The 21150-nt window shown below is 42.4% G+C and overlaps 1 protein-coding gene across 5 annotated transcripts in view; it reads right to left on the minus strand.

Annotated features, from left to right (window-relative positions):
- LOC139339888 (SH2 domain-containing adapter protein F) overlaps positions 1-2648 on the minus strand; it is a 103106-nt gene extending 100458 nt beyond the window's left edge. For all 5 annotated transcript variants that reach the window (XM_070975441.1, XM_070975702.1, XM_070975532.1 and 2 more), the window contains exon 1: positions 1763-2648. In XM_070975441.1, the coding sequence (XP_070831542.1) occupies positions 1763-2194 (432 nt within the window). In that variant the 5' untranslated portion in view covers positions 2195-2648. The remainder of the gene's footprint in view (positions 1-1762) is intronic.
- Positions 2649-21150: the final 18502 nt, after the last annotated feature.

Below are 21150 nucleotides of genomic sequence, written 5' to 3' on the forward strand. Positions count from 1 at the left end.
AATGGTCACACAAAGGGGTTAGAAGGGTTCAACATCCCACAGTCTCACTTTTTTAAATACTTACAGTTGCAAAGTTTTGTACACTTTAAGTTAAATCATTCATCTAACTGTCACCCTTCAATAGTATTAGAACGATTTGTAACCCAACATCAGTTCAGTAAAGGCCAGATCTCTACACTTTACAATATTTTTTCATCTCATTCTTAAGAGTCATCTGACTCAATAAGGAGGCTGTGGAGTGAGGATTTACATGAAAGTGTGCTGGACGATGAGTGGAGTCAGATATGTTCAAAGACCCAGGGCCTTTCAATTAACTCTAGATTCAAATTAATACAGTATAAGTGGATAATGAGGACCTATATTACTCCAGTAAAGTTGAATAGATTTAATACAAACATTCCAGACACTTGTGTGAAATGCTGAACTCATAAAGGCACCCTCTTCCACTGCATCTGGGAATGTGAGAAGATGCAAAAATTTTGGAAAGAAGTAATACATATAATTTCCCAAATAATCTCCAAACCTATTCCTATCTCTCCTATATTCTGTATCCTGGGCCTCTACCCTGAAAATCTTTCCTTAAAATCACATGAAATCAAGTTGATTAATCTTTGCCTTGTTCATTCAAAACGTCTCATTGCCATGTATTGGAAAAATCTGTCATGTCCCCCTATGAGTCTCTGGCTTAAAGAATTATCATCATGTCTGGCTTTAGAGAAGCTAACTTATAGTATTAAACATAGGCTTGGTGAATTTTATGAAATCTGGGGCCTTTTCTTACATTTTCTTAAAGAAACAGAGCTGCAATATACCCTTGATCCTGAAACTCCCTCCTAATGTGTCTTGTAAGCACTCATAGCATAGGCACTCTATGTTAATTTGTAAAAAAAAAAAGAAAAAAAAGATTACTTTCTTATGCCATAAACAATTTGCTTTTAGGCTTATTGCAATAATACTTGTATGCCTTGCTCTACACTGGCTCTATTGTCCTCTGGGTAGTGTCGCTCTGTTGTCAGTAGACATTTTAATAGCACTGCACTATGTATTTAATTTGTAATTCTATGTATTCTTACTTTCTTGGTGGGTGGGGTGGGGTGGGGTTGTTATAGTTCATATTGTATGTTTATGTACATTTTGTATCTAAGTTAAAATGTCAATAAATATATGTTTAAAAAAAAGAAAAGAAAAAAAGAAGAGGTGCTGTGTCATAAGTCTGCATCACATTGCTGCTTGGGAATAAAGTGCAGATAGAGCTGGGCACAGGACGCGCATTTCAGCCAGCACAGCGCAGTTTGTCTGCACTTTACAACAAGTCAGCTGTCACAAAGTCAGCAAGAGATCAGAGTTTTGAGTGAGGGCAGATCTGCACAGACTGCTCCCTGCACAGCACTCCCTGTAGCGCAGGTTAGTTATTAGACGGAGGTGGATGTCGCAACTCATGTGGACGGCCGTTGTGCGGTTGTGATAACAAGTTCAGCCGGTTGTAACGAATCATTCCTTACAGGAGGAGGTCAAGTGTCTCACAGGGAGACCATGTTTGATTTTAGATTAAAAAAAGACCAGTTTTCTGATAAAGAACTGTGATTGTATTTTGAGGGAAACTTGGCTAAAAGATAATTGGTAAGGAGAGTAACCGCTTTTTATTTTGTAGGAGTAGACATTATTTGGAGGAAAAAAAACAGTCTTAAGGCAAGTTACGACGCAGCAGTGCTGTTGCCCTTTACTCGAGCACAGAGAAATGTTGGGGCTAAACTTCACCCACCTTCTCCTTGTTGTCGTGGTCCGACGGAGGTGAGGTCGGGGATTTAACACTCCCCACAGCAACAGCCTGCGTGACTGTGACACCGCCGCCGGGAGCTGGGCTGCTCTTTTCGATTGTTTCCACCTTGATAAGTCGGTGTTTTGGTGACACATACTTGATATCCGGCGACCCCACAGTGTTCAAGCTCGAGCCGAATGAAATATTTCCACCCGGAGTGTACGGGTCCTCGAAGTCCAGCTCCTTTTGTAGTTTGTAAGCAGCGAGGATGTCCGGCTGAGCGGGGCTCGGGAAGGTGGCCCCGGCGCTTGTTTGCTGGAAGCCAGGCGCACCGGGCACACCGGTGTGACAGTGTCTGTAGTCCGGTTTCGGAGGCGCCGGAGGGGGTGCTTTGGTAGTTTTGAATCCTAGGTGCTCCTTGAACCACTTGGCCATGCTGCCAGTGCATCGCTCTCAAGTCAATGAATGTAGTTTAGTTCCACCTTTCCTGCCAGCGGAGCCCGAGTCTGTTCGTCAAAGTGGTATCCTCGGGTCACCCGCGGCCAGCCAACCGGTGCCGGAGCGTGTCGCCAGTCTCGTGCGACTCTGCCGGTCCGGAGAAAAGCGCGCGAGCAGAGGGGCAGCGCGGCCACAGGCACTTTCTGATCTGCCCTGCCGCAACTCTGTCACTCACTGCTCGGCTGCTCTCCACGTCAGGTTTCCAGACTACGCAACATGGGAGCGCTTGTGCAAGAGGAACACACGCCCCCCCACAACCTGCCCTCCCTACCTGAGAACATTCACTGCCACCTACCGGACTCCTGAAACTCCGCTGACTCCTGACGTCTGAACGCCAGACACGGCTGCAGGAGCGCGTCCCCACTTCTAATAAAGCCACAAGCACTGAGCCCCGGTCTGATCAGGACCTTTGCTGTTAAATGCTGCTACATGTGAGGTGACGCTAGTGGTGGAAGAATACAGTTACAACAAGATTTGTTCTGGCATCCTGTCGTTTTTCCAAGTTTCTTGAACCAATTGTTGGTCCCTAACTCCAGTTGCCTTGTATGGTTTATGCTACATTTAAATAGTAATACAGTAACAGTTAAAGGATTCATGCAAACAAAAAAAGTCAAGAGTCAACTCTACATTTTATTACCAGAAAATTAGAATTTGAAAAGTTAAGAAAAAAAAAAGCCCTTCAGGTCAACATTTTCTCCACCAATAGGACTCAAGGGCAAGGTGTCCTTCGCTCATTCTCAGTGCTCTCATGTCCAGATGGCCACTGCAGACTGTTTAAATTGCAAATTGCATTGCAAATGACCAGTGGAGAGGGATGCTGGAGTCTATATTAACACTGGCCATTGTTCTAGCTAAGATCATTACACCAGTTCATCAGCAAAGGAGGTGAAATGTTCAAAGCGCCAGTACCAGTAAACATTTCTCTCTGAGGTGTCTTTCAATCTCTTTGACACAGAGGGTCACGGGTTCACATGCTAAACACTAATTACCCTTGCAATCAGAGAACAGATAAAAAAAATCCCATTTCCCCTCCCAGAGACATACTCCAGCAACAGTCTGCATTAACAGGAGTCATTGCTGCAGAGCTGTGGGATTTTATGAAGCAATATTTCTTTTTAATAACACCACACACACAGCCTTGAGCAAGTCACAGTGTACAGATCAGAGTTTAACCCTGGCAGGCCCTCGGGAGAGACAACTCCATGCTCTGGAGATCAAAACAAAATCTATTATTTCTCTCCTGAAATCCTGCCATCGCTGCACTTTGGGCGCGCAGAGGGAAATTTGACCAGTGCAATCTCTCTCCGCTTTATAGGAATAATTTCATCCCACAGCCAGGACATTAATCTGTTTAACTAGTGCATTATACATAAAAGCTTTACAAGAAAAAAAACGGGCAAAATGGGTTCAGATGGTCGTTAGTTTATTGCAGCGCTTTTGTTGCCAGTTCTAGGAAAAACAATCTTTCTGAATAAACAGAAAAAGGCCCGTTCCAGCACACGCGTTGCATGGTATGTTTTAGGGGTGTAATATACATACTGTAGGTGCACACTCAGTGCTGCACTTACACGAGCACAGGATGGGTTGTATAAATATTGCCGGTGCTGTAGGGTAATAGCTTGTCTTATGGTGTAGGTATTAGAGGATCTGTGGTGGGCAGGAGTAGGTGTGTCATTTAGGTTACTGAGCTTGACTCACATCACAGATTTTTTATTGCACTGCCGCAATTGCATTCACCAGTTTCCTCCAGCTGCCATCACTGACACCCTTTAAAATGCAAATCCTGTAATCCAGTACCTCATAGGATACAAATAGTCTCTTAAGTAGCCTGCACTGGCAGATTGCTTGGAGGAGGAATTTATATAGAAATGTAAAGGATTCTGCTAAAGTTATCATGCTTTAAATTACATGAGAGGTGCTGCTAGTGTATAAGTACGAACTGTCAGTCCTCTCATAAAGATAGGATTAACTGAAAAACATTTAGCAATGACAGGTGCTGTGTGCCAGCTTGATCAGGATTGTCAGATATATGTGCAGTGTTTCATGGTTTCCCACAGTTCTAGATGTATATTTTTCCACTCTGGTATTTAATATAGAAATTCATCTGTTACTGCAGCAGTTGTTATATGGCCTTCACTGTCTAATCTGAAAGAATTTGCCACATGCAAACTGTTACCTACTCTCCCCCCGAGCTGCATATCTTGATAAACTATTACCACCCAGTAGGCTGCAGATTGTGAACCTTCTCACCATGTGCATGTCAGTCATAGGAATGTTACCATGTGCATTGTAGAAATTCCTTTTAAAAAAGCGTGAAAGTTACAGACAAGATGACAGCTTAGGTTTGCTATAGGCGAATGTTAATGCCTTCAGCAGTCGCTGCACAGCTCAAATGTTTGACATGTTGCGCAAGACATGTCACAAGTTTATTTTCCTCTTTAAGTCTGTTGGCTCTCGGGCTGCTGGAAAAGATTCAACAGCAGGACCTGGTAATGCCATGGTGAGGGCTAAGAAATCAGACAAACAATTTATCAGGATGTGTCAGCCCTAAATTTTAGGGCAACATGATGTAAATGTCTTCTAACCAGAATTTGTGCTATATTCCTCTCTGCAGTCATTCGAAATGCCCATTTTTATTTCAACTACGTATTTTGTGGTGCATGTTGTATTACCACTGCGCTGGTAAGTCTTGCCACACCACAATGTGGACAGCTATTGTATGCTATAAGCTGCCAGAATTTTCATTATTGTAATGCCTTGTTCTTTTGCCTCAGTAATTCAGCTCTAACTGCACACCACTTTGTGCAGAATGCTCCTGAATGTCAAAATACTTCAGCAAAACAGTATTCATGTGCTGTATAACTGCATACTGTGCCAGGCTGGGCTGGAAGTGCCAACTGGAATTTTAACAGCTTTCCTTGTAACAGTTTTTCTTTTTGTGCATAAAAACAAACTGACAGACTCTCACACTTTTGATTTGTTTAGCTATGACTGTCAGACGATGCAGCTGAAAAGAAATTACTGTATGTGAAATGATGATGTGCAAATAGCTGAAGCACTTTCTATGAACTTGTATGTTTATGTTTGTCTAATACATGTCCTAGAGGTACCCAACAAAGCTCTGGATTACAAAACAATGATTAAGTGCAAAGAAAACCGTTTGAAATGGGAATTTGAAATAAGTTTTGGTTGCGCATGGTTTCAAATGACACCTGCTTTTATGTAAACACACTGAATCCCTCTCTCTCTGCTTTACCTGAATTTCTCTCTCACTGTTTGTCTATCTCTTGTGTTTCTCCTTTCTGTCATGCCCACATCACTCCCATGGGCCCACACGCGCACACACACGCACACACACAAATACATCCTCACCATGAGTTATTAAATGTTTTATATTTTTAGTGCAGTTCTGATTCAAGTGTTGTAAGTCATCCAAATGTAGTTTCAAACTGTTTTCTTTCTTACACATCAATTATTTATCCAAACACTTATACCTTGCCTGGTAAACATAGTATATCCACACTCCACTGGTCTCCATGGAAACATGCTTCAAGTGATTAAAACAGCTGTTGGACGGTCAAAGCTATGAAAGATGTCTGTTTTTCACCAGATGTGTCAGGTGGTTTTTGATTTGGTTTTCCGTGAACTGTGAGTGGGTGGAACATCTGCGAAGGTGTAACCATCTCCTGGCTGTCAACAGCTGTATCACCAAGGTCCTCAAGCGAGGAAATCAATATCTAATTGCTCAAGTAGACAGCAGAAGACTCTGGTTGCACTGGAAGGCTCCCACTGTAAATGCACTGTAGTATGGACATAAGGTGAGGCAGCGCTGATAAACAGGAAGCACAATTAACAAAGCTTCCTGCATTAATGAAGGCTGAATGAAGATTCATTTTCCATCCACTGGTTCCATGTTGTTTAAAATTAGTGGTGAGTCAGCTAGTGTAGGAAAGAAGGAACATGTCCAGGTCCCTGTCAGTAGTGATCTATCTGTTATGGCACTTGTTGATCATTACAAATGTCTGTTAGTACTATGTTAGTTACGCTCAAGGTAAAAGTCTAAGATGTCTAAGACATGGGTTGCCCCAGCAACAGTGCCCTCTTGGATGCCCTGATAGTAGATAAAACTTGTTCAGGTGCCCTCGACAGTGACCCTGTGTGGAAGAACAATGTCCTCTATGGTGCCATTTTTCTTTTTTTTTTTTTTTAGCTCTGGCCCTCACATAGCTGAAGTCTGCCACTAGTGTAAGCTATCTGATGATGAACACATCTCCTACGTTTTATCTACACCTCTTCCTCCTGACTTAGTGGATTTAAAGCATTTACTTTCATCAGCTAGTCAATCTATTTAAGTGAAGTTGTGCTGGGTGCATGACATTTCAAACACATGTGCATCGCCCAAGCACATAGAGGAAGTCTGTAAAAAATTGATATACATGGTATCAATATAAAACACGCACAGTGGAGGTTAGAGGATGGTTCCCTAACAGTCAGTTCCCCAGAATAAAACACTGGCACTGCAGATTTCAGGGGAGGAGGGGATGGTGGTGCCATGATAACTAGATGAGGTGACCGCCCAGCAGCAGACCTCTGTTTAAGCCATGTTTGTGGCAGCAAATCCAGGTATTTTAAACCAAAATGTGATCCTTTCTGAAGACTAATCAAGTGGTTTTCATACCTAAACCTAACCAGATCTTAACCACAGCATTTGAACATATAGAAACGTTTTTCAACATATTCACAGTTTGCAAAAATGCACAAGGCCAGCATTTATTTTGACAACTTTGTTGTTCCTAAAAAGTGATGTTACCCTGTGTGGTTCCATCCCTTGAGCTTGAGCCTGAGTGGATCAATCCTCCCCATTTCTTCAGTCTGACTGCACAGCTTTGTTTGCTTTCCCATGCCTGTCAATCAACGCGCAGGCTGGGATCTTAAAGACTAGCTCCTTTAACTTCTCATCCAGCAACTGTGTGGCTGTCACCTTTGGTTGTTCCAGAAAAGCTCGCCACTGCAGAGATGAAATGAAGTATTAATGGGCGCCTCTGCTGTGAAGGAGGACAAGGACAGATTACTAATCTGATTTATGTGTGTGGTCTGCCCGGATGCAGGTGTGCATAGATATGAGCTGAACATACATTCAACCCTTTATTGCGGACTCTGATGGCGACAGTGGAAGCAGGTGCAGTATATTGCAGTGTAGTGAGGCCTGACCTCTGTCTAGCCGAGCTCCATATTTGTCTTCTACCTGAAATGGAAGTTCTATTTGGTCAATGAATTTATTAACAGAGCAGTACGTGTACCTTGCTGACAGTTAGTAGCAGTATTTAGATACACGTCTTAAGTAAAAATACTCATAGCATAATGTAAAGATTGTCAAGTTTATATTTAACTTTCTGAAAGTAGTAGCATGAAAGTATTAGTTGTAAAATGCACTCAAGTATGAAATTATGTCCTTTTTCAGAGTGCTATTATTGGAAGAAGTGTGTTTGTGTGTCCAGAATGTGATCCAGCATGAAATTGATCCTTTAAAATAAGATCAAAATCAAATCTATTGACACGAGCCGGAACAAGGCTTGAATCAGTAGTAGTAATACCTGAAGCATTGACCCACCCACCCCTACAGCGGAGATGCCCCGCTCACGGTGGTAGATTCCAGCAGAGGAGAAAACATTTTCTGCTTTCAACATTAAATTGTTGGCTTTTGTACTTAGCGGTGTGTGTGGAGAGAGTAATTTCATTAAGTATTCTTAAGATCAGACCAAGATCTTCCAGACATACTCTCCCCTGCTTGTCCGATCAAGCATTACTGTGTGTAGCTTGGTTGATAAAGTTTATACTGAAACTCTGCAGAGGTTGTGGTAATTAATCATATTCCAGTGCTTGTCTTAGCTTTCGTGTACAGCCTGATAATGTCCTCTGTGTATGAAATCAGAGACTGCATGAGATTTTTCTCCTCCTGGTTTGCACACACATTGCGACTGAAGCTGTTGCAACCTGAAATCACTGGGATATTTACTTTTTGATTTAAATGTCAGACCTATAGCACAGGTCCAGGCTGAGGTGGCCCCCTTTTTTATGGAATTATTCAAGGCATTTCTCTGGTACTCCAAAAAGAACATTCTTCACACTCTTCTAGAAATCATGAAATGCTGTTATTTAAGAGGAAACAGAATATCTGCAGACTGATTGAGTAGACAGGCAGTAGATCTAATCTCAGGTGTTTGATGTTGGCCGAATGTGACCCTTTCTCAGTGACAGCTTCTCTCCCTTCTGGGAGTCTCAGCTCTGCACAGTCCTCTGATCCAATCATGTCTCACTGGACTCTCCCTCTTGTATGCTTTTTACAGATCTAACAGCATGTAATAGTGAAACTTACAGCCTTGTCAATTATTCAGGGGATCTCTGAAAGCTAAATATTTTCTGCTGGTTTTAGTTTAATGATTCTTCTGTCACTCTCCAGTGAAGAAATCTGCTTGCGGGACGAGCTCTCCAGTGTTACCCTCCGAACCTTGTTAAGTATGTCAGCAAGTTTGATAGAATCCACACTGTCAAACCGTGCAAAATAAAGATTTACTGCCTATTAACTGGGATCCAAGTGTGTCGTTGGCATGCTTAAGATGAGGCAAACCCTTGTTGAAGCACAACATTTGGCACACATCCTCAGTGATTTATGGCCCTGATGAGGAACATGAAAGGACAAGCACAAATAAAATGCTGATGTGGAATTTCTAAAGGGCTACATCAATAACTAGTGTGCTAAATAAAAAATATAAGAAAGAATTCTGCCGTTCAAGTGGAGGACAAGATGCCTTTTGTTACGTGAAGTTGTCTTCTTGAGGACGGCTCGTTGTGGAGGCACGAACGACAGTTGTTTAGTACCATAGTTAGGGATGGGAGTGCATTGCGGGTGGCTGTGATGGATCAGAGCAGCACGGTTCACAAGCCTGCCTCTTCACTCAGTGTGACACAGTGAATGGCCTCCGACGAATGAAAATTTACTGCTGGCGCTCATCTCTCTTCGGTGTCCCTTTATAATGCAGTGCTGGTAAGCAACGCCATATTTAGACAGCAAATGGAGAATGGGTCGAGAAATCTTCAGAAGCCTGCTCATAGAGTGTTGTCAGTGGATGTGGATAATGCTATTGTGAGGTTTTATTCTTCTTGTATTCGTTTTGACATTTCAGGTCATTATGTCCTTTCAAAATATGTGATCTAATCTCAACACTCCATGGTTGCACGCCATGCACTGAGGTTATTTTTGAAAATTTTGAAAGTGAAGTGTAACATCTCTAAAGCGCAGGAATGAGCAGTGATAATCATCTACATATCTTGTTTTTTTGTTTTTTTTTCCTTCACTCTCCCTCCGGTTTTTGCATCAACACAATGATTATTATGTCGGTCATGCTTCACCTTGAATACGATTTCATTATTCCAAAGAACAATTACCAAAGTGAGAATTAAACTCATATTGATTGCCTTGGGAGGGTACAATGATTGGATAATCCCCACCCCACCCCTCGACCCCCGTTGCAGCCATCCTCATTTTCTTTTTCATTTTAATTTTAATTTCAAATGTATTCCTCTGTCACAGAAGGTCTCCAACTGTGCAGGTAAACTGTGGCTGGTGTACGATAAGGTGAATTTGGCAATCTTAAAAGCTGGTCTCATAGCAACCTATTAGCGTCAGTCTTGTGGTTGATGGTGAAAGAGGCTCCCAGGCCCTGGGCATATATACTATAGCGGGGGAATTTTGCTTAATGGTGGAGCTGCAGAGAGCTGTAAAGAGCCTCAGAGAGTCTCTGGGGGTGTTTCTCACTGAAACACTCCGTGCTGCAATTTTGGGGGGCAGTAAAAGATGAGAAATGTTACCCAGAGGCTTCTTGCATTACTGCCATTGTCATGCTAATGCACCAGAAATGATTGGCTGTGCATGTGTCACAACCTATAACAGGCTGATTGGAGTTTCCATGCCACATCAGATGCGAAATGGATGATGAGTGTGCCCTCACCTCTTTCTTGATTGACATCTTTTCACCCTAATGGCTGCCTGTTTCAGTTCACTTTGCAGATGTGGCGGAGTGTTCTGAACAGAGTACTGAGTGAAGGCAACACGTGCCCCTCCCCTGCTCTCCATTTACATGAATGCAGGCCGCCAGGAAGCAACTGGAGACAAAGAACACTGACAGGCCTGCCTGATAATTAATTGCCAAACATAGTCAGATTGCTGTGCTGTGTTTTTGGGTGTGCGGTTGAGAGCTAAACCAGGAAACATTTTCATAATGAAAACGAGCTTAAGATGGCACCAAGGTTGTGTCTGAGCGTAATCCTTCGTAGCTCTATTTTATGCAGTCTTAAATATTTTTTTAGATATAATTGTTTTCCCCAAACATAAAGGTATTTTATGGAAATGTACAAAAGATGACACTGAACACACTCTTTGCGTGATAAAGTTTGGAAAATTGGGAAAGTCCAATGAAAACGAGACATATTACTTACTGCTTTGATATAAGTTAACTTATTTAATTGTTTGAAATATAAAAATTTGTGTGGCCACAATGAGTGTATTAATTATATATTGATCACTGGCTTGTGTTTTAATGTTGTGGTTGGCTTGGCCTGAATCTTTAGTATATCAATAACTTGTTTGTCTTGTAATTGCATATTGATTCAGCAAATTCAATGTGGCTGTTAGTGTTACTCTTTTTTTTTTTTTGGTAAATTCTCTTCAATACAGACCAAATCCCTGCAGTCTGATGCAATCTTCATTTTCCTTTTAGAGGTGTACAGAAACATTTATTCACCATCCAGGTGCATAATAACTATCATTAGCATACCGCTGGAATTTGTCGAGCACTGGGAGACACAGACAGATTACCGTTTACATATAAAAACAACACCAGAGTTGTGGAGAAATGCAGCTTCTGAAAGAATCTGCTGTGAGATTTCACAAGCCACTAAACATGAACATCTAGCATTCTTGAGTACCTCCCTAACACCTTCCCAGACAAATTAGACACAGCTCAGTAGCACTCAATGGGATTTACCCATGGGAAATTATCACAAGACAATGGGCTTCTCATCTTCGTTTTATGTTCTGAGGGGGAAAATGGATAGAGAGAGAAAAAAGAGTTTTGAGACCTCCCTTTAAAAAACAGGAGAGACTGGCAGTATTCGACAATCACACATCTGTGAATGATAAGTAATTTCCTCGCGGGTTTGTCAATGCACAGGAGCGGATCCCTGAGACTCCATAGAAGTGGTGTTTTCAGAGGGATGATTACATCCTGAAGATGATGGATGTGTGCTGGTTAATGTGGGAGACAGGAGGAAGTCCAGGCTGCTCACTGGCTGATGGCTTGCCACCAGCAGCCATAACCACAGCCTCATTTCACACATAGCACGAGCTAAACTCTTTGTCCCGTGGCATGAACAGTAGACAGGTGATCTCAATAATCTTGCTCTATTAAGCAGCAGGATTCACACCCATGTCTGAGGAGGTGGGAGTCTGTTAAAGACTTCCAAACTATGAATGAGGATATTATGAAAAGAAGTGCCTAGAATCTATTGCGAAGGCTGCAGCTAACCCCATGCCCTGAGGTGCACAGGCAGAAAAGATGAAATCCCACTTGGGGAATGTCAAAACGGTGTAATGATATTCAACACATCCAAAAGTGAGACTCATCTTACTTTGCAGGATCTTTTCCTGCAGATCATTCCTTTTTGTGAGCTTGCAAAGGTCTTATTTGCATATGATTTTGGACCGGAGCAGGCAGGCAGCGTTGAACCCTGTTATCGAGATGCGCTGACCCGTTTCAAGCTGTCGACCCAAACAATCCAGAGCACATTTCCTTGGATGCTACGGTTCAGTGACAGGATGAAGAACACATCTCGACTGCTGAATCAGAGAAAGCCTCTGAAAGCAAAAATATCAGACTATGTCAAATGTTACTGTTAAGCAGAGAGGGAAAGAGCATAGATATACTGGTGTGGTTAACAAGTGCTGATTCAACCTGGTATCATATCAAAGCACGCAACATGCCCGCTGCTCCATTAGAGGGTCAATGTTGCCTTTTGTCTCGTTACACTTTCAAAATAAAGCGTGCAGAGAAACATCTCAGGTGATGGTTGCAGTTTGGTTAGGTTTAGAAAAATATCCTTCTTTGGGTTAAATGAGCTACTTCGTGCTTGATATTTCGTGCTTGGTCTTTATACTACTTCCTCCTTTACTCCAATCGTTATCTCCCCCTGCTGGTACTCCACCTTCACTCATGCGTGTAGTTTTCAAACTTAACGTGATGCAAAAGGTGACACTGGCATGCTATCCTCTCTGGCTGATTAGTTAATTAATAAATTAGAATAAAACATTTTTTCTATTCAACAGCAATAAACACAATAGATTCTCAAATGTAACAATTTGCAACAATTCCCTGTTTTATATCTTTGTAGACTGAATGTCTGGACAGAACAAGCAATCAAAGGAAACAACATACAGCTTTTGGAAACTTTGGAAAAGTATATTCTGAGATGTTACAGACCAAAGAAAAAATCCTGGATTGTTATGTGGGGCATGTCGACCTCTCTGTGTACTTATAAAGTTTAATTCATCCTCACTTAACACTGCCATTTGCTGTGGTCAGTGGGTTGAGAATTGTGCCGACACTGGCAGGCTGCTGAGCTTGTTTCTTTCTCAGGGGTCTTATTTTCAGACTTGCAGATACCGTTATCTGTTTGGAAAAATGCATATGTGTGACATCCAGTAAGTACACACACCTCCCCAGTGACCACCTCTCCACTGATTAAATCAGTGAGTCTGTTAACCCAATGGCAAAACACACGCCAGACAAACATATATTTCTCATTTAAAGACCCAGACTTGTTTTCTCTGGGAAACAGCCACCTTGGCAATAACAAGCAGTTTATTGGATGTATCTTTATGTGCTGCGAAAGCTGGGAGAGCTCCAGGTCGTTGTCACACCCTTCCCTTTCTCTCTGAGTATTGTCTCGGAGCAGCTGTAATTCTTGGCCTGTTAGGCTGATAGCAGCCGTCTGAGAACCTCAGATTTTCCACAGATGTCTGTGATGTGTGGAAGGAGAGTACAACTTCCTCAGCGTAATTTCTGACAGGTGTAGTGATCATCAGCAGAACATCATCAGCGATGATGCTGCTGTACATTATGGCACATTACAGTCTGGGAGCTCATACATCCTAATGTGCAGTATATTCTAATGTTCTTGAAACCCTTAACATCCCCACATTGTTTGTTCCCTGCACTTCACAGCATTATCACATGTATATCTACTTTGTTTCATACACACTCCGTGGAAAATTCAAACCCATGATGCCATTTTTAGGTCCATTACAAGGAGTCCTTTCAGACACATTTCTGTGAAATTCGGCATGACGTATGTGCTATCTTTGGAAACCTTGGAACCTCGACTAGAATTTGAAATGAGTTCCTGCAGATTTGAACAAAGCTTGGCCACGCAACACGGCTTTGAGTGATGGGCTGGAAAGGTTGAGCAGTACACAGCTAAAGCGGTCATAATGAGTTTGATGCGTCCAGCCCTCCTGCTTCTGTTTGGTGAAACTGCCACTTTTTAAACATTTTATAGAAGAATACTTTGTAATATTGAAACAACACAACAAAATCTTCATGTCATTAATAGTGTGAAATGGTTTCAGTTTGATTGGGTTGAGGTGCCAAAACTACAGGGTTCGGTGTGGGAAAAGATCATGTTCAAGTTATAATAAGCCAGTGATGACTTTCAGCTTCACACAGGAAGTGAACAGCCGTCCTGGTTGAAAGTCCTGTGTTTGTTTGACCCATCCATCTACCCAATGTTCCTCCATATGCAGGCTTTCTTGCTCTTGATACAATGTCACCTGACTTCCTCCTTTGGTCCATCGTAAGTACTACTGCCGCTAAGAAGTTGCTGTCTAACAATAATTGTAAATATGCTTTGTAATAAGCTGCTTGCACAGATGGCCTATATGGCTGCTTTCTGGTGAGGATGGGCTGGAAGGAAAGATTTAGACTTTATGATTTGTATCAAACTGTCTGCTCTCCTCAGTGCAAAAATACAATTTACAGTGTCCTGAAAATGACATTTCAGTTGTTTGCTGTGAAGGAACAACTTAAACCACCAACTGTCCACATCCAGCATGTGTACATGGCTGCACACTAATCTCACATCGGGGCTTTAATCAGATTCAGTTGGATAGTAATAGGCTGATGGTAAGAAAATCGAGTTTGTGACCAGAAGTTCACCGAACCAAGTCTGACTGGAAAAAGGATGCCAAGGTCAATTTTGTGTGAGGGCGTTTCTGATGAGAAACCATGTAGGTGTCTTGAATATATTAAAGCTGGCTGCTTTTGAATATAAATAAAAAGTTTCTCAGACATTTGTGACCCTCGGCTGTTGCTGTAATATAACTTGCATATCCCAACACCGAAGAGCCCTCTAGGATGAATTAGGAAATCATTTAAGCCAGCAGTGCAAAGTGCACAAAAAACAACCTGTGAGTTATGCATGTGTGCTGATTAGATTTAGCATGACAGAAATTGAGTTCTAAATGGAGCGACGTACACCTTTCCTGTTTCCCTCAGGATACAACTGCTGTGACAGCTCCTCCCCCGAGAGAACAGTCTGTTTTTTCACAGTGAGAAAATACTGGGAACAACTGCGAGACAGACAGGGAGAGAGGGAGCGACAGAGAGAAAACTGGGCTTACTGCACTAAGAATATCCATATGAACCAAAGTGATCTGCTATGCTCCAAGGTCATGACCTCTACGCTCTCTTTCATGGCTTGAATTAAGAGTATGGCAGAAATCTTCATTCTTCTTAATGAAGAACTGAATTTTCTCAGAACTGCAAGTGCTGCTGCAGACAACCCAACGACCAATAGCAAACATTTGGCATTACATGAAACAGCCTATTCTTCTTACGCAGAGCTCCGTTTTATCATCCCCTCGGATGGATTCAAGCCATGTCCCATCTGAGTGGGCATAATTAACGCCCGGTGATAAAACCGAGCCCTGGGGGAGCTGTCCACTCACAATATATTTAATTGAAGTAAATGATATGAAAGGATAAATTGTGAGTTATATCGAGCTGCCTTGACCAAAGGGTTCAACCATAAACTATTATACAAGGCACAGTCATTTTCTTTGGAGCATTCATTAAATAAAATGGTTCCAGGCAATGAAAACCAGGCAAGGGTTCGAACAGCGGTGCTCACTCATCCCATCTAACGCTGCCTCCTTTCCTAACAATAACGTGTGCGTATAAGAGTGTGGATTTGCAGTCGATATGCACAGTCTGTGTATAGTATCTGACGACAGGTTGATAGATGTGCATTTCTTCATGCTAATAAGCCACTTCTGAGGAACTGTTCTCACCTTTCTGCCCTGGTCTGTTAAGCCCTCTGACAGATCATCACAGAGGTCAGAGCCTCTCCAGACAGGCCGCTGGGTCTCTGATCCACTGACTTCATCAGCATGCACATATACACACAAATGCATGCAAATTCAAGTGAACAATTTCCACACTCTCTCTCACACACATACATAATTGCAAAGCCACACATAAAAGAAGAACCTGAAGTTGACTGACATACACAAACCCACATTCGCCAAACAAATGGTTGCACTTGCACACACACTTCAATCTCAATGCAAGTTTTGCACATGTGTCTCATTTACATCCCCTTACCTCTAAGAAACATTTTCCTTCTCCAGGTAAGATATCCAGAAACAGATTGCATTTTAATACCAAGTAAATGTGTGTTTTTGTCAGCAATCACAGCGACAAAACAAACCAGTGTGAGAACTTGTGTCGTAATTGCTTTCCCAGACTTCAGATCGCTGTGAGTGTTTGCTTTCGCACAGCAACTTGTTTCAAATCTTCAACACAGCCTGTTTAACATTAGTGAAAATAGGAGATGACAGCTTTTCATTCCTTTTCTGCATTCGTTCATAGAATGCAGACCAATGAAGACACTGTAGGAGTCAGAGTCTCAGAGGACAGAGACAGTGGCTACAGTGGATGGTTGCACTTCCTCAGTTAAATTTTGGAATAATCTGAAGATGACAAAGGGAATGGGCAAGGTGCTCTGCAACAAATTACTTGACCTGGAAAAGAATGAAAAAACTCCATTTTAAAATATACAGTCACCAACCTACTGTTTCATAGAACTGAACGTGGACAGAAAATGTATTGGTTGATATAGTCACAACTGTAATGTTGAGCAGAAAGGAGCAGAGTGGTGGAGACACTGGAAGATTTCTGAATGAAGACTGACAGCAGGTAGAGATTCACTAGCAGAAGAACAAAAGAGCATGTGAAAGGAAAAAAAATCATTCACAAAAGCTTCATTAAGAGGATATTATCTGACTCGCTTAAATGTGCAGAGGGATCTCATTACAATGTGGAATTCAGCTGGCGCTGTTATCAAGGCTGACATACAAGAGTGAGCAGGTAAAGGGCCAATGGTGTGTTAAAGGCCACTTTGACATGCAGCTCCAATCTTTCACCTGTGACCTTTGGATGACAGTAAGGCCATCCTGCCTGAAAAGAACTACAGTGCAGTAGTCTTTCTTCAACATCACCTGCTCCCACTATTCCATGAAATCCTCACTACAAGGTGTAACAGCAGGACTCTTTAAATACAGCCATGTTACTACGAACGCAGAAGTCGTTCGTAGTAACATGGCTAACGAAGTCAGAAATCCTCTCATGAGAAGGTGTAACCAGCTAACGTTCAGACCTTTTGACACAAATAATGAATGAAACTAGTAACCAGCTCTAAAAATGGTTGGCTGTCTGTCAACCAATTGATTAATTTCCTAATGGTTACATCCATAAATCCCATACAACTCCACCACTACACTTACTCCACTACACCATCTTTCATCATGGTACCAGTCCCTCCTCAGCTAATAACTCCTACACTGACACATGTTCAGAGGAGTCTACTCTGTCTATATGTGTGTGCATACAACATTTGCATCAGTGTGTACATGCGTCGGTGCATGTGTTGTGACAAAAAGTGCACACTCAGGAGAAGCCATTATGTTTACTAATGGTGAAATGATGTCAGAGAGGCTTTTTGAGCCACTTAGCTCTGCAACCAGATCAATAGGGTAGCTTTGGGATTATTTACACTGTCCACATCTCAATTTAGGGTTGCGTCTTGTTCATCACTCACAGATAAATGTATGTTTCTGTTGCAGGCAGCTGAATAGAGCAGTTGTTTGGGTCAAACAGCCATTTGGATGGACCTGATTAGTTATCATGGGTGTCTATTAGAGTATTGATTTTTGAGTCATTCTGGTTGAGATCATCAGCTAAGTGGGGTGACACATAGAACTGGACACAGGCCTGAATCCAAAGGGGATTTGTTGACCAAGGGAGAGGATGAGAAGTGTGTGTTCACATTAAGAGCACAGTTCTGTTAGATCTAGCTGAGGTCAATATGGATTATTTACACTGATCACATTTCCATGAAAGAATCCAAAGGAAAGAACACACACACACACACACACACACACACACACACACACACACACACACACACACACACACACACACACACACACACACACCAGAATTTAGTCTGACAGACAGGAACCTTGGAAAAGTGATCATCCCACATAGACGAATGCATGTCACATGAGTGCATGATGGCAAAGTAAAGTGCTGCTTTGCTGTGAGTTATTGATTCCTTATAAGTTTACAGCTTCAACAGGCAGGGTTATAAATAGGACAGCCAAGAGATGTGATTAACATTTTCAAACTGACAGATATAAAAATCCAGTGTATGGTTGGTGTTTGGTTCACCAGCAATCTAAAAAAAAAAAAAAAAAAAAGCTGCTTTGCAAAGCAACCTGAGAGGCATCAAGCTCTCCAGTGTGTGTTTACTGCTCCTTCCTTTTCAGTATCTGACATCCTATTGTTTATTTCGGTATCTCTGTGCCTGCCCGCAGAGGCCAAGCAGTGAGGAGCGATGGTAAGATCTTGTAACGTTGCATCTTTGATTCCTGAACCTCTGCCACAGTCCTGCCAAAGCTCCCGCTGTGCTTTGCTCCCGCGTCTCTCCACCTTTCCCACCCACAGAACGTCACAGATGAGAGAGGAATACAAATGCCTGCAGTCCCTGAAGCCTCCCCACCCCTCCTCCTCCTCACCCTCCTCCTTCCACTGCCATTTCCCTTCTCCCACATCTATACCACCCTCCGCCTGCCTCCCTCCATCCCTGACTGCTCTCTTCCAAGGACAGCCAAAGACATTCTCCTGAGTGAGATAAGAGTGATTTCAGCCGACACAACATGGCAGCATTCGCACAGCCGTCTGTGGCGGCCGCCCTGCGGGTGTTACTGGTGGAGCCACACTGAGATTGAGTCTCTGAAAGCATTTGTGTGACTTGCTGTCACAGCACCAGCCATGTGTTGTACTGGAAAACCATCCATATTTGTCTTTCTTCACAAGTGACAGGGGGCAAAGGCAGCGATGTCTGAGGAACATAGTGTTTCAAAGCGTGAGGCGCTTGTCATGTTACAGATATGCTATATGTGACCCAGGTTAAAAAGCCAAGGCCTGAAGCATGAATGATGAATGAATGGAACCTATTCTCAACTGTCTACAAAGACGCAGTGTGATGCATATTGTGTGCGTCCTTTCTTTTCTGCTTCTTATCCCAGACAATCCCAATGTTTAGTATTTCCCATGATTAATCACTTAATGGTTGTTGTGCACAGAAGGCTTCCATGCTGTGTTTACATTATATTCACACTGAGCACCAGCATAATCTGCATTTTGTGTGAGAAAAGCACTTTTCAAACGTGTGACTCTGAGAGAAAGAGGCATGGTTAAAGATGCAGCAGGTGACATGTGAACTCCAAGACCATGAATTTGTGTTTGCGCCTGCATGCAGTTCTTGACAGGCAATGTATGGGTTTTATGACCGTCACCTATGAAGTTATTTGGCTCCAGAAGGACAAAGCAGAAAGAGGTGATTAAAAAGCAGAATGGAATGTCACACCTAATAGATACAGAGCCGGTCAGAGGAAATAGGAAAGGAGAGCGGGAGGAGGAACGACAGCAAAGGGGAGACAAAATGCTAAGAAAAAAGGTCTATTTAAGTTTATGTGCGTGTGTGTTTGTGTGTGCACATGACAGAGCGTATCAATGTGTGTGCATGTGTATACTGTGTGTGTATGACCATGAAGGGCCTGAAGAGAAATTGAGTGTGTGACTGGAGGTGTTCTTGGCTGCCCCAATTTCAGGTGTAATTACCCAGACAGAAAATGAGAGGTAAGTGGACCAGACAGAGCCTCCTCGAGTCCCCTTTTCTTAGATACAGCCTCCTCCCTCCTCCCCTAACAAGCACCAGCATGACAACATTTACAGCCATAAAAGGTACAGTATATGCCACTTTGGCTTTTAGATTTCAGATAAGCTGTTGGCTGTTAAAACATGTAAAGTTAGTGATGTTGTAATTATGTTCCACTGCAGCCTTAAAATCTTGCCATTGTACCTTCTAACTTTGTGCATCTCATACGTATCATATCAACATTTCTACAATCAGTATCAAAGGGACGTAGCTGAGATGACTGGTACGTGTTCATGAGCCAAGTTTTTCATCATGAGGAGGAGGGTATGGTGACATATAGGCAAAATGACTGCCAAGCAACAGACCACTGTTAAAACCAGATTTTTTCTAACTGTGCAGTGACATTGGTTTCACTGCTTTTGCCTTCATTAAAGTTGGCTGCTGTCCTTTTGCCAACTATAAGCCTGTCTACTGACCCAGTAAAGACTGTTTTAACCACACCTGTTGTGCCTCCTGAGTCTGTTTTTGGGCACTATATGTGTGATTTGATGTTACAAATATTGTCTGGGTGACGGGCTGCCAATGAAGCTGCTCAGTCCTCCCACTCTGTTCCACATTTGGCTGCTGAGCTTTTCACTGAAGCAGTTCCAGGTTAAGAATGCGCCTGGATCCAGATCAACTCTGGATTTACAGTGTGTACCCTTCACATTCATTTCAGGTCAGATTTTTTGTCAGTTGGAGATGTGTCTTGGTTGTTGGTGCCATGGGAGGTCCAGTGATAGAGGAAAACAGGCCAACTTCCTATTCCCTGCCTCAAACCTCTCTAAAAGGTACTGAATCTACAACCGTCACATGTCCTGGGCAAGAAGAGAAAGCACCATTGGCATCCTGTCCTGGCAAATGTGCAGGCACTGACACCATCTGTGATATTGTTGAAGTATGAGTTACGGCAACATCCGTGGTACACAATTTTATCAAGAAGACTGCCAGGCAGCAGTTGGAAAGGCAGAGGGACAGCTCTTTCAAAAGCCTAAAAAAAAGAAATAAATAACAAAAAAACCAAACAAACAAAACAAAAAAAGTTTGTCTCTTTATTGTAGAAGTTGCTGTAGGATGTAGAACTCATCTTCAATGTGTCAGCCAGGGCAAAACGTACTGCTCTGTCCAGTGATCTCTTGTTAAAGGGCCTTTCTGTGGACAGTTGACAGTGGGCAGTGAACGCCTTCTAACCAAATGTTTATACTTGAGTATACACCTGCTATATGTTTTAGTAATTTTTCATAGTATCTCATACTGTCTGAGGAAGGTACAATTATTACAGCAATAATAATGCACTGACATTTATAAACAACATCTAATATTTGCTATTGTTTTACATCCACATACACTGAATGTGTCAAGTTACTGAGTTAAGCCAAAGGTGGAAAGTGAAGGCAGCGTTGGCACACTTGTAAAGCTCTAGGACCTTACATCAGTACCTCCCAGAGCTTTACTGGGAAATTACTTCTTACTTTCAGTCCTCTCTGCTGTACCTTTTTGTCCACTATGTTTCTTTCCAA

The sequence above is a fragment of the Chaetodon trifascialis genome, chromosome 1 (assembly GCF_039877785.1).
Source record: "Chaetodon trifascialis isolate fChaTrf1 chromosome 1, fChaTrf1.hap1, whole genome shotgun sequence".
NCBI lineage: Eukaryota > Metazoa > Chordata > Actinopteri > Chaetodontiformes > Chaetodontidae > Chaetodon > Chaetodon trifascialis.